This window comes from Trachypithecus francoisi, unplaced genomic scaffold (genome assembly GCF_009764315.1).
Source record: "Trachypithecus francoisi isolate TF-2019V2 unplaced genomic scaffold, Tfra_2.0 Lachesis_group18, whole genome shotgun sequence".
Lineage (NCBI taxonomy): Eukaryota > Metazoa > Chordata > Mammalia > Primates > Cercopithecidae > Trachypithecus > Trachypithecus francoisi.
In genome coordinates this window covers 64,887,061-64,901,195 of record NW_022681463.1, presented here as the reverse complement: position 1 = coordinate 64,901,195, position 14,135 = coordinate 64,887,061, and the positions used below count along the sequence as shown (strand labels likewise).

General features: G+C 44.1%; 1 protein-coding gene across 3 annotated transcripts in view; it reads left to right on the top strand.

Annotated features, from left to right (window-relative positions):
• The window catches only part of THSD1 (thrombospondin type 1 domain containing 1), a 30,142-nt gene extending 16,799 nt beyond the window's left edge, over nucleotides 1–13,343 (top strand). For 2 of the 3 annotated variants that reach the window (XM_033177616.1, XM_033177615.1), the window contains exons 4-5: nucleotides 3,923–4,081; nucleotides 11,727–13,343. In XM_033177616.1, coding sequence (XP_033033507.1) covers nucleotides 3,923–4,081; nucleotides 11,727–13,105 — 1,538 coding nt within the window. In that variant the 3' untranslated portion in view covers nucleotides 13,106–13,343. The remainder of the gene's footprint in view (nucleotides 1–3,922; nucleotides 4,082–11,726) is intronic. The other variant, XM_033177617.1, reaches the window with a different exon arrangement.
• The last annotated feature ends 792 nt before the right edge of the window (nucleotides 13,344–14,135 follow it).

The following is a 14,135-nucleotide window of genomic DNA, read 5'->3' as shown; positions in this document are numbered from 1 at the left end:
TTTTTTTGAGACACTGTCTCACTCTGCTGCCAAGGCTGGAGTGCAGTGGTGCGATCATGGCTTACTGAAGTCTCGACTTCCCCTGGCTCAGGTGATCCTCCTACCTCAGTCTCCCGAATAGCTGGTACTACAGGTGCATGGCACTATCCCGGGTAATTTTTGCATTTTTTGTAGAGATGGGTTTTTGCTGTGTTGCCCAGGCTGGTCTCAAACTCCTGAGCTCAAGTGATCCACCTGCTTTGGCCTCCCAGAGTGCTGGGATTTACAGGAGTGTGCCACCATGCCTGCCAGAGTAATTATTTATAGGGAAATTACTCATTTATTCTGTCTGGCAGTGATTGCATATCTGCTTGGATGAGAAATTCACATGTATCAATCAATAATGGCTGGGAGGGTTTTGTGTGTATTTTGAAGCTCCGGTGTTAGGTACATCCTCATTTGGGATTGAGGTTCCTTGCTGAACTGACCCTTTTATCACTATATAATGTTGCTCTTTATCCCTGGTAATATCCCTGGTTCTGCAATCTATTTTGTTTGATATTAATGTAGTTACTCTAGTTTTCTTTTGATTAATGTTCATAAGGCATATCTTCCGTCTTTTTACTTTTAACATATATATGTCTTTATATGTAAAGTGGGCTTTAAAAAAAACATAGTTGGATCATGCTTTTTTATCTAATCTGACAATCTATGTCTTTTAACTTAGTGTTTAGTTTTATCATTATATGGTTGGATTAAGATCTACTATTTTGCTGGATTTATATTTGTTACATCCATTCTGTTTTTTCCTCTTTTTTTTCTGCCTTACTTTAGGTTAATTGAATATTTTAATGGTTTAACTACACTATTGGTTTATTGTTTATACCTTAAAAATGTATTTAGTGGGCTGGGCGCCATAGTTCACACCTGTAATCCCAGCACTTTGGGAGGCTGATGCAGGCAGATCACTTGAGATCAGGAGTTCAAGACCAGCCTGGCCAACATGGTGAAACCCTGTCTCTACTAAAAATACAAAAAACTTAGCTGGGCATCGTGATGCACACCTGTAATCCCAGCTACTTGGGAGGCTGAGGCAGGAGAATCGCTTGAACCTGGGAGATGGAGGTTGCAGTGGGCTGAGATCATGCCATTGCACACCAGCCTGGGCAACAGAGCAAGACTCTGTCTCAAAAAAAAAAAAAAATTGTATTTAGTGGTTGTCCTAGAGTTTATAATATATATCTTTACTCTCAGTCTACCTCTAGGTATTATATTGCTTCACATGTAGTATAAGGACTTTTGAACAATACACTCCCAATTCACTCCTCCCATTCTTTGTGTGATCATTGTCATAATTTTACTTTACATATGCTATTAAACACTTAATATAGCCAGGCACAGTAGCTCATGCCTGTAATCCCAGCACTTTGGGAGGCCGAGGTGGGCAGATCACCTGAGGTTGGGAGTTCAAGACCAGCCTGACGAACATGGAGAAACCCCGTTTCTACTGAAAATACCAAAAATTAGTGGTGGTGTATGCCTGTAATTCCAGCTACTCGGGAGGTTGAGGTAGGAGAATTGCTTGAACCCCGGGGGCGGAGGTTGCAGTGAGCCAAGATCGTACCATTACACTTCAGCCTGGGCAACAAGAGTGAAACTGTCTCAAAAACAAAAACAAAAAAACAAACAATACATTGCCACTATTTTGTTTTAGGCTATCAGTGATATTTTAGAGCATTTAAAAGTGAGAAAAATGATTTTTACCTTTATATATACCATTACCAGCACTCTTCATTTCTTTATATAAATGTAGATTTTTGTCTGTTAATATTTTCTTTCTGCCCAAAGGATTTCTTTGAACATTTCTTGTATTGAAGGACTGCTGGTAATACATGATCTCCATTTTTTTTCTGGAAAAGTCTTTCTCCTTTATTTTTGAAATATATATTATATATATAATATACATATATATATATTCTTTTACTGGGGTGGTAGTTTTTTCTTTCAATACTTTAGAGATGATATTCTATTATCTTCTGGCTTGGATAATTTTGTCAAGAAGTCAGCTGTAATTCTTATTGTCATTCTTCTCTGGTGGTATATTCTCCTACCCTTCAGCCACAGCCTTCAAACTTTTTGATTTGGTTTTGGTTTTCAGCAGTTTGGGTACAGTATTGCTTTTTGTATTTATCCTGCTTGGTGTTTTCTGAGCATCTTGGATATGTGGTTTCGGGTCTTTCATTAACTTTGGAGAGTTCTCGGACGTATTTATCGTGTCCTATTCTGTCTTCTCCTGCTGGTATTCCAATTACATGTATGGGACTTAGGTCTTCTATTGTTTTATTTACTCTTTTTTTCCTCTTTGTGTTTTTTAGTTTGAGACATTTCTATTTACCTGTATTCACATTTACTGTTTCTTTCCTTAGCTGTGTGTCAAGTCTATTGATGAGCCTTCTTCATCTGTGTTACCATATTTTAAAATTCTAATATTTCCATTTGACTTTTTAGTTTCCAACAGTCTGATGAAATTTTCCATCTGTTTATGCATCTTGTTCACCTTTTCCACTAAAGTATTTGGCATATTTATCATAACTTCTCTCTCTGAGAGTTTTAATATCTGGGTCAGATCTGAGTCTGGTTATCTTGATTACTTTGTCTCTTAATAGTTTTATGTTTTTTTTTCCTTGCTTTTTGTGCCTAATAATTTTGAGTTGAAAGTTGGACACCTTGTTTGAAAAACTATAGATATGGAAGTATTTATGCCTGGAAATGGTCATACCTCTGTTTTTGCTAGGCCTTTAGTTTGGTATTGGGTTAGTAGAGTAAAGAATTGAACTATGGGTTTTTACCATTGTTATGGCTACCCTCAGTGCTTACCACATTTGAAATTCTTCTAGTGTTATTTTGTGTTTAGGGAAGGCATTGCATGACTATAGGGGTTTTCTCCATGCTTCTGTCCCACCCTCAGCTTTAGGTGTGAACCTGCACATCAGAGAGGCTTTCTTCTTTTGCTATGCCTCTTCCCCAGAAGTAGACTGTTGTTACTTGATACTCGGCACATGCTAGCCTGGAGTAGAGGGAGGGCATTGCCTTGTACTAGTTCAGCCTCAGTCTTAAGCAAGTGCTGTGTTCCTAAGTTTCAGGAATGGGACCTTCTTGATGATCCTGCCCCTCCCCAGTAGTAGAAGATCTCTAATAGTGTGGGTCCAGGATAGTTTTGGCTCTTCCCCAAGGGTGAAGGAGTTTCTTTTTCCATTCTCTAGAAGCAGTTGATATCAACTGGTGTTCTTAGGATAATCGGGTTTGAGGCCTTTCCCCAAGTGGTTGAAGCTTTTATTCAGTAGAGGAAATGGAGAGAGGACAGGTGAGGCTCTGTGTCTTTTCCACAGTGCTTCCCCTTCCCTCCTTGGGCTTCCACCATGAGGGAGGCTTTGTCTGGTCTTGCACCTGCCCCAGTGCTTCCTGTATTTGATGAGATCCGTGGAGAAGAGTCTGCAAGTGGCTATAAATTCTGCTTGTGTATGTGAGTCATAGGGGTTCTATATTCTGTGCTAGCCCACTAGGCGTTTGGCAGTTCATTACATTTTTAGGTGAACTCTTCTCACCACCTTGTATGTGGCCTGGTGTCTGCCCCTGGTAAACAAGAGTTGCATCTCATTTTTCCTTGGAGGATCCTATCTTTCCTTATATTGCAGGATAGTTAGTTTTCCTGCAACCTCAGCTCTTTTTTGGGTTCTGGAAAGGTTAAGATTTTATAAATTATACAGCTTTTCTTTGTTTTAAAGTTAGGAGCAACGCTTTTCAGCTTTCTTCATCTCTGGGAACACTTCAACTTACAGACTTTTCAAGACCTGAGATTTGAGTTTTGCTGTTTCATTTGGGTGCAGTTAAATACTGATTCTCAAATGAACTAGCATTAAAAGCATAACTTATATCCTTGCAGAAACTTGGGGACTGTGGCAGCCGTGGAGCCAGTGTAGTGCCACATGTGGGGATGGTGTCAGAGAGCGTCGCCGAGTGTGTCTCACTTCCTTCCCCTCCAGACCTGGCTGCCCTGGAATGTCCTTGGAGACCTCCCTGTGTTCCCTGGAGGAGTGTGCTGGTAGGTATTCTTGCTTCCTTCGGGAGTCTCTCCTCAGAGCCTTCATCAGAAGGAATATTGCATCCAGGCCTGCCTGAGAGTTACTAGTCTGAGATCAGGAGTAGACTCATTAATGCTCTGTGATTGCTGTTGGTTGTACTAACCCTGTATTTGTTAGTGTATCTAAGACTGGGAATAGCTGGGAGAGTAGCTTACCAGTGAGATAATGGGATTTACCACTGTAGAAGATAAGGAAATGATAAGGAAATATTAAGTATTCAGACATATTAAATAATTTCTAAAAATGCAAAAAATGGGGAAGGGATCATTTCTTCATAAGATTTTTGGTTTTTTCTCCGTTTCTCTCCACCAAAACTGTGGAAAAACAGTTTTCCTTTTCTCCCTACCAACCCAGAAGAGCCAGGGGACCACATAGACCATTATTTGTCAAAATGGGGCAAGATTCCCTGTCCTATCCCCTGAGTGGCCTAAGTTATTCCTTACTGCCCCTACCCAGAGGGACTTTTTTATTTTATTTTATTTATTTGAGACGGAGTCTCGCTTTGTTACTCAGGCTGGAGTGCAGTGGTGCGATCTCTGCTCACTGCAAGCTCTGCCTCCTGGGTTCACGCCATTCTCCTGCCTCAGCTTCCCAAGTAGCTGGGACTACAGGTGCCCGCCACCACACCCGGCTAATTTTTTGTATGTTTAGTAGAGACGGGGTTTCACCATGTTAGCCAGGATGGTCTTGGTCTCCTGACCTCATGATCTGCCCACCTCTGCCTCCCAAAGAGCTGGCTGGGATTACAGGCGTGAGCCACCGCGTCCAGCCCCAGAGGGACATTTCTTCCTGCTATCATCCGGGGACTGGCCTTTCCTGCATCTTCTAAGTGTCTTCAAGGTACATACTAGTAGCTGGTCATTGAGTGTTTGATGTAAATAGTCTATAGATATGTTGCTCATATGGCTTTAGGTTTGCCCCAACTTATGGAGCTAAATCCTTTTCATTTACCACGAGTTACATACTGAATAGTCCTTGCTTTTTCCACACACCATCCCGCCCTCTGACAGACAATCCACATTTACTTGGCCAGCCTCTGCTCTGCTCCGCTCCTGACTCTTAGATAAAGTCCTTGTGTCAAGGACTTTATCTTGTCCTTCTTGTACTCTCCAATTCCAGGTTAAAAGACCATCTTAGTTCCTTGTTTCTTTGGGATATGGAGGAGTTATGTGCTTTTCTGTGTTTGGATCTCAGAGTACCTTTTAGCCCAAACCACAGGCACCTGGCAACATCTCAGCCAGCAAACCCACCTGTGGCCTTAGAAAATCCTTCTTGCTGTATCATTTTTCCAGCCAGTATCATAGGTCTTGTTCCCTTCATTCCAGCATTTTTAGGACATTATTCTTTCTCCTAATTTTTTTTTTTCTTATTGTAGCTTCCTCTTCTCCTAGCCCTCCATCTGCCTGTCTTTCATGGGCCTTACCCTGAATCCATTGTTTCTTCAGTGATATACTGTTTTCTAAGGCTTTCTTCTCTGTCTGCTCTTTTCTTTATAAGTCTTCTTCACTTTCCACAGCACCTTCCTTGTGTATAGCTTCCCTCAAATACACCTTATCCTCTCAATTCTGGGATGGGGTCATGTGTTCAGACATTTCATATCTGAGTTCCATAACACTCAGATGAATTTAAACTCAGTGGCCACTGGTGACTACTATTCTTTTATACGTGACAATATTTATTTATTGTTATTACCATTAATTCATTATGTGACAACACTTAAAATACATTATCTCACTTAAGGCTCACAGTAATTCCACAAGGTAGGTATCATTGTGCTGGGCTCAGATCTCTTGAGAGCTTACTGTCTGCCAGGCATTTTTCTAAGGACCTTGCACACATAAAGTAGGCATATTCTTATCTTCATAGTGCAGATGTGGGATAGAGAGGATGGGTGGCCTGTCCAAGATCATTAAGCTAGAAAGTGGGGGCATTGAATTTGACTCCTTGCTAAGCTACCTATCTTGAATACCTTGTCTTTATATACAGGCCAATCTGGCTTTCTAGAAAAAGCATCAACAAGCTGGAATTAACAATCATTTTTCCAAAATGTGATGTGATATTATGTCATATTCTGGCATCTTAATAATTCTTTTTTGTTGTTGTTTTTTACACGGAGTTTCGCTCTTGTTGCCCAGGCTGGGGTGCAGTGGCGCAATCTCGGCTCACCACAACCTCTGCCTCCCGGGTTCAAGCGATTCTCCCGCCTCAGCCTCTGGCATGTGCCACCACGCCCAGTTAATTTTTGTATTTTCAGTAGAGATGGGGTTTCTCCATGTTGGTCAGGCTGGTCTCGAACTCCCGACCGCAGGTGATCTACCTGCCTCAGCCTCCCAAAGTGCTGAGATTACAGGCATGAGCCATATGCCCAGCGGGCATCTTAATTCTTTAATACTGAGTAGGAACTGGAAATTTGTGCATTATAAGTTAGCAAGAAGGCTAAGTCCTACAGACTTGCCTGCCTCTACTATAAGTGGTCCTCAGATACTGCTTACGTGGATAAAAATGATCATGTCTTCCAAGTGTTCTCTTTGTCCTAGTGAACCTATTTTCAATCTTTGGAAATGTAAAGATACATTCGCAGGCTGCATAGCATCAACAAATCTCCTTTGCTTCAGGTGAAAGAGGAAAAACTAGAGATAGAGATGGGCGAGGCCAGCAGCTTTTGGGCTTTTCTCCAGCTGTGATTTTAAAGGAAGCCAGCCAGAGTAAAAAGATAACAGAGTCGAGTGAAGAGGTTCATGGTGTGTAATAGCAATGCTGCTACCCACTGTCATGAGCAGCCACTGCAGGTGAAGGAAGTGATACATCAGGGAACAAGTCTTTCATCATTCAACTGTTTTCACTTGTTTAGGAGTTCAGAAGTTGGTTTGGCTTTAAAAGAATGTTCTTATGCCAAGGTCTGAATGTAGTTCTACATTATATGGTCTATCTTGTTCAACAAGAGAGTAGCATAATTAAATTGCTGTTGCACTGATGTTCCATCTGGTGGAATACTGATCATTTTACTACTATTGCCTTTTTAATAATGAAGGAATGAATCAATCAGTTAAACTAGTGTTTATTGAGCACTATGCAAGTTACTGTGACTGTCGTTGGGAATGTATTGATAAGATATGACTGTCTTGAAGGGGCTTATAGTAGCTCAAAACGCACATAAACAGGCTTAATACTCAGTGCAATATTAAGGGCCTGCAATGAAAAATGTACCCATAGCTTGCTATAGAAGCTTTCAGTAGTGATAATCCAAGCCCAAAACATCTCCAGTCTTGGAGGAGGTGATCCTTTTTTTTTTTTTTGAAGCAGAGTCTTGCTCTGTTGCCCAGGCTGGAGTGCAGTGGCACGATCTCAACTCACTGCAACCTCCGCCTCCTGGGTTCAAGCGATTCTACTGCCTCTGCCTCCCAAGTAGCTGGGACTACAGGTGCGCACCACCACACCTGGCTAATTTTTTGTATTTTTAGTAGAGACGAGGCTTCACCATGTTGGCCAGGCTGGTCTCGAACTCCTGGCCTCAAGTGATCCAGCCACTTCAGCCTCCCTAAGTGCTGGGATTACAGGCATAAGCCACCACACCCAGTCAAGGAGGTGATATTTGAGCTGAAGTTTGGAAGCTGAGGTGTCCCCCAGGTGAAGGAGGTGAAAATGGGAGTTTTCGCAAAGGGAGCAATGAATGAAGGCATGGAAGATGGCACATTAAGAGACCTGGAAAACTGAAAGTAGTTTAGTGTGGCTGGATGATAGTGTGCCAGGAAGGGGTGGGAGACATGAGGCCAGCTAAGCAAACAGGATTCGTATCCTGAGGGGCCTTGAAGGTTGGGACCTGTGTTTTCGTGGTATCTCTATCTGGCTGTAGCAAGGAATATAAATCAGAAGGTTAGGCATGGCAGCAGATGGACCTGTTAAGAAAAATTTTTCAGGAACCTATTTGCAAAATGAAGTGCCAGCAATGGTGATGGAGGGAGAGGAGAATTCAGACTCTGTATGTGGCAAATGATGGAGAGGGAGCATGAAGGATAAAACCCAGGATTTTAGTACTGGTAACTGTGTGAACTGTGATTCCATTCCTTTAAGATCAGATATATCAGAGGAAGCACAAGTTGTAGGGGAAGATGGTGAGTCTTGGGCATTTTGAGATGGAGGTGGTGGGACAGCCAGTGGAGACAGTAGAGCTAGTGGAGTCAGGAATGGACTGTAGCTCTCCTTGGATCTAAAATTCATGCTCTTCTCTCTAAATTACATAAGTGAATGTTCTCATTGAAACCAAAAGGGAGAGAGAGAGAGCTGCAAGAGCTCTATAACAGTGGCCAATGCTGCAGAACGAACTCCTTTGAATTTGAGTATCGGAAGGTCATTCATAACCTTGGTGGGAGCTGTTTAATTGGAATCTTGGGGATAGGTTGCAGGAGACAGAGGTGATGTAGGAGCAGTAAGCAAACGTGGACCTCTCTTTTCAGTAAGCATGGCTGAGAAGACAAGGAACAAGATATGTCTGAGAGTGTGAGAAGGTTGGAGAAGGGTCTTTTTAAAGTGCGAACAGCTTGAGTATGTTTGTGTGCTGAGGAAGAGGAGCTACATAGAAGAGCAGCTGGAGATAATTGCTGCAGAGGGATGATGCCCCTGGATGAAGGAGGCCTAGAGAGCATTTGCTTGTGGCCTCACCTTTTATAGGAGGACAGTTCTCCCACTGATTATGTGGAAAAAAGGTAAATAGAAGTGTGGCTGCTAGTAAGTTTATGGGGCAGAGGAGGATCACAGAAGCAGCTGGGCATGTACTTGCCTGATGGCTTCTATTTTGTGTGTGTGTGACCTATTAAGAGTGTTAAGGAAGTGGACTGGATAGGGGGCTTAAGCAAGTGGTGACATTGGAAGCAGGTGTTGTAGGGGACCTATGGAAGGATTTGTGGGCAGCTGAGGTTGGGTGCTGTGACTATGTGGGGGCACTGACCTACATGGTTGTTATTTTCTCCACCAGTGCAGCAGCTAGGAATTCACGTGTCTGAGATTCACATGTCTAGGGTCAGACTTCCGCTGCAGAGCAGGGGAAGGGGTATAGCTCAGTATTAGAGGTCAAGAGGGTTGAGGTTGTTGGAAGAAAAATGGTTTCAGATCATGGTTGTAATTTGGTTAGGGGGAGAAGTGAGGTTAGGAAGTGTCTGGCAGATGGGAGAAAATGGAGGGCTGGAGAATGAGAAGTCTTAATGTAGTAATAGTGAGTGAGTGAGAGTAGTGAACACAGCTAGAGAGTGGGTTGAGCAGTTTAAGATTTTAGAAGAGGAGCCGACCGTGGGAAGTTACTATATGTTGGATGGACCTGAAGTCACCTGGATGGTCCTAGCTCTGGCATAGTGAGGGAGACTGGGACCCAGGTGCTAGAGTGACTGATGGCTAGCAGGAGGTTGGAAGATGGTGGTGTTGACAGAGGAGTAGAATGGTGGTTGGCAAGGATGGCACGGGCATCAAAGGAATGGAAGTTTTCTGTGGAGGTAAAAGAGCGCAGGTTGGAAACAGCAATAGGAATGAGCTTGGGGAGCACACTCTGCTTCTGGCCCTGTTTACTTATAAAGAAAGTATGTGTAATCCCAGCACTTTGGGAGGCTGAGGTGGGCGGATCATGAGGTCAGGAGATCGAGACCATCCTGGCTAACATGGTGAAACCCCATCTCTACTAAAAACACAAAAAAATTAGCCGGCCGTGGTGGCAGGCGCCTATATTCCCAGCTACTTGGGAGGCTGAGGTAGGAGAATGGCGTGAACCCAGGAGGCGGAGCTTGCAGTGAGCCGAGATCGCACCACTGCACTCCAGCCTGGGTGGCAGAGTGAGACTCCATCTCAAAAAAGAAAAAAAAAAAAGGAAGAAAGTATGTGTGTCAGTTTCCACTGAGAGGGTTTGGGGAAACCATGCCCTGCAGGGTAGCCTGGTTTCAGTTGCGACAAGGAGATGAAGGCGGTGTTTTGTGGAGCAGTTAGGGATGTTGAGGAATTTGTAATCAGCTGTCCCTTAGGGGACAGTACAAAGAGTGGGCAGTGGGAGGACGGGTGGAGAAGATGAAGCACAGAGCTGGTGGTGGTGATACAACCATGGGAAAAAGGCCATAGGACCGGTGACCAAACGGGAAAGAGTGGGGAGGTCAGATGGCATTAGCTGGTCTCAGGTTTCCAGGTGTTTCAGTGGCAGCACAGGTGGAGGCTCCAGGTGGTGCCTGCATTTTGATTAAACGTTTTGATGACTGTGGGACAAACCAGTTTGAGCAGAGAAAAAGAAGAAAAGTACCCCTCACAATGGAAGGTAGGAAGGGGAGTGGATAGTTGAAAATAGAAGAGTGAGAATGCAGAGGATTTAACACTTAGGAAAGACAGTTTCTGGATAATAGAAGGGGGAAATGAGTTGTATTATATATTGCCAAGTCTTACTTTCATCAGTTAATTTCCCTTAAGATATGCATATGTAGGTACCTAAATGTGGCCTACCTAAATCATTTTGCATTTCACATTTTGTACTTGGTATTTTCCGATGTGCCTCTCAGAGGTACATTTAACAATAGGTACCACATTTACATTATCCTAAGTGAACACTGATTTTTACCTTGAAAATTTCTGGTCGGGCGTGGTGGCTCACGCCTGTAATCCCAGCACTTTGGGAGGCCAAAGTGGGCGGATCACGAGGTCTGGAGTTCGAGACCATCCTGGGCAACATGGTGAAACCCTGTCTCTACTAAAAACAAAAACATGAGCCGGGCGTGGTGGCATGCACCTGTAGTTTCAGCTACTCGGGAGGTTTGAGGCAGGAGAGGCAGGCTGAGGGAGGCTTGAACCGCAGAGATGGAGGTTGTTTCAGTGAGCCAAGATCACGCCACTGTGCTCCATCCTGGGCGACAGAGAGAGACTCCGTCTCACAAAAAAAAAAAAAAAGAGAAAAAAAGAAAATTTCTACATGCTACTTCTGTGTGGAAACTTGGAGGCCAATTCCAGCAGGAGCTGGTGAGCATGGGAATCACCTTGATTATAGCTTACCAGGTCACCTCGCTTCGGTCACTCTCTGTTTTTGCAGTGTTTCCCCTTTGGTGATCTTGTTTGGCTTCAGCTGCCAGCAGAAATCCATATGTAAGACCAGAAATCCCAGTCCTTGTTTATTTTCCGTCATTCCTTAACTGCTAGATAATTAGATTGAGTGACTCAGAGACCTTAAAACCGTGCAGAGCAAACAATACTAGAAAATACGTATTTGGGCCGAGTGCAGTGGCTCACACCTGTAATCCCAGCACTTTGGGAGGCTGAGACAGGTGGATCACAAGTCAGGAGTTCAACACCAGCCTGACCAATATGGTGAAACCCCAGCTCTACTAAAAATACAAAAAAATTAGCCGGGCTTGGTGGCATGTGCCTGTAATCCCAGCTACTTGGGAGGCTGAGGCAGGAGAATTGTTTGAGCCTGGGAAGCGGAGGTTGCAATGAGCTGAGATCACACCACTGCACTCCAGCCTGGGCAACAGAGCAAGACTCTGTCTCAAAAAAAAAAAAAAAAAGAAAAAGAAAAAGTAAAAATACATCTGTTCCTTTGTGTTTTTTATTGTTGTTATTGTTGTTGTTTGTTTGTCTGTTTTGCAGCTTTCCAGCCATCCAGCCCATCTTCTCTTCAGCCCCAGGGTCCAGTGAAGTCCAACAACATCGTGACTGTCACTGGTATATCCTTGTGCTTGTTCATCATCATTGCCACCGTGCTTATCACTCTGTGGAGGAGGTTCGGCCGTCCCCCCAAGTGCAGCACCCCTGCTCGACACAACTCCATCCACTCCCCCGGCTTCCGGAAGAACTCGGACGAGGAGAATATCTGTGAGCTGAGCGAGCAGCGTGGGAGCTTCTCAGATGGGGGAGACGGGCCCACGGGGAGTCCAGGGGACATGGGCATCCCTCTGACCTACAGACGGAGCGGGCCAGTGCCTCCCGAGGACGATGTCTCTGGCAGCGAGAGCTTCCAGTCCAACGCCCAGAAGATAATCCCACCTCTGTTCAGCTACCGCCTTGCCCAGCAGCAATTAAAGGAGATGAAAAAGAAAGGTCTGACAGAAACCACCAAAGTGTATCACGTGTCTCAGAGTCCCCTGACAGACACTGCCATTGATGCGGCTGCCAGCCCTCCCTTAGATTTGGAAAGCCCGGAAGAAGCTTCAGCAAACAAGTTCCGGATCAAATCCCCATTTCCGGAGCAGCCTGCCGTCAGCGCCGGGGAAAGGCCTCCCTCCAGACTGGATTTAAGTGTGACTCAGGCCAGTTGTGCCATAAGCCCCAGCCAGACTCTGATTCGCAAGTCACAGGCAAGGCACGTGGGCAGCAGAGGGGGCCCATCCGAGAGGAGCCATGCCAGGAACGCCCATTTCAGGAGGACAGCGAGTTTCCATGAAGCCAGGCAGGCCCGGCCGTTCCGAGAGAGGAGCATGTCCACTCTGACTCCACGGCAGGCCCCCGCCTACAGCTCTAGGACGCGGACAGGGGAGCAGGCAGAGGACAGATTTAGGCCTCAGGGTCGAGGTGCCCACCTGTTTCCTGAAAAACTGGAGCATTTCCAGGGGGCAAGTGGAACCTGTGGTCCATTAAACCCTCTCCCTAAATCCTACACTTTGGGGCAGCCCTTGAGGAAACCAGACCTTGGGGATCGCCAGGCAGGATTAGTGGCAGGAATTGAGAGAACAGAGCCCCACAGAGCTCGAAGGGGACCGTCCCCCAGTCATAAGAGTGTCTCAAGGAAGCAGTCTTCTCCCACATCCCCCAAAGATAGCTACCAGAGGGTCAGTCCTCTGAGCCCTTCTCAGTGTAGAAAAGACAAGTGTCAAAGCTTCCCCACTCACCCTGAGTTTGCCTTCTATGACAATACATCATTTGGCCTCACTGAGGCTGAGCAGAGGATGCTGGACCTCCCAGGATATTTTGGGTCAAATGAAGAGGATGAAACAACAAGTACACTTAGCGTGGAGAAGCTGGTGATCTAGACTGAGAATCAGCCTGAGCTTTACACAGCTGGGGTCTGCTACTCGTGTTTTGTAGACTTTTGTGTAACTATTTGTACCATGGGACAGAATGTGAGGAGGAAATAACACACACAGAGGAGAATGTGTGTGTATGCATGTGTTTGAATTCACAAGGAAGAAATTATTTATCTTGAGCTTTTTCCTTTATTATTCAATTTCTATGGATTTATTACTAATAGTCATAATAAAATATAAACAATTTTATTTTGGGGGGGCTTGGTCTGTCATGTGGCTATGAAAAATAAGATGTGACTTTTGAGTAGAACATGGTCTGAACATTGCATTGGCAGTTTCCATCCTGAAGCAGAAATCTGGAACCTCAGCTAAAAAGGGATGGAGCAAAGTTAACTTGGTGTCATAACTCTGAATTGCAATTTATTAAGTTATAAATACATTAAGAATTTGACTCCTACAATGGTAGCATCAAACAGGTTTCATATTTGTCTGATTAAGTTAGTTATGACCATTAGACTGCTGAGCTACTTAGAAATGGTGATACCACAGATATTCAAGAAGAACTCTCAGATTAGAGTCCAGGTGACTTCACAAAATTATATGAATTAATTCTGCTTTAAAGAGATAACGTAAGAAGCTGGTGGTTCAGGTAGTGAGTCAAATGAAGACCTATCTGTTCTGAGCAAATAAATAGTAAACATTTTGGAAAGGAAAGTATTGTCTTCTGAGGAAATGGGCAGTAGGTACTGACCATGCCACTACCTGGGAACAGGATGGTGATTACGTGTTCCTGGACCAAACTGGCAGCAGAGACCTCAGCAGGGGAACTGGTGCATGTATGTTGTTCTTAAACATAACTTTACCATGTTGTTCAGAAAATGTGTTAATTAACTTTAGGTATATATAAAGCAGGTAGAACAGTGTACAATTTTTTACAGTTTTTACAGTTTACAATTTTTTACAGTTTAAGTTTTGTTTGTTGTTTTTTTTTTTTTTGAGATGGAGTCTTGCTGTGTTGCCCAGGCTGGAATACAGT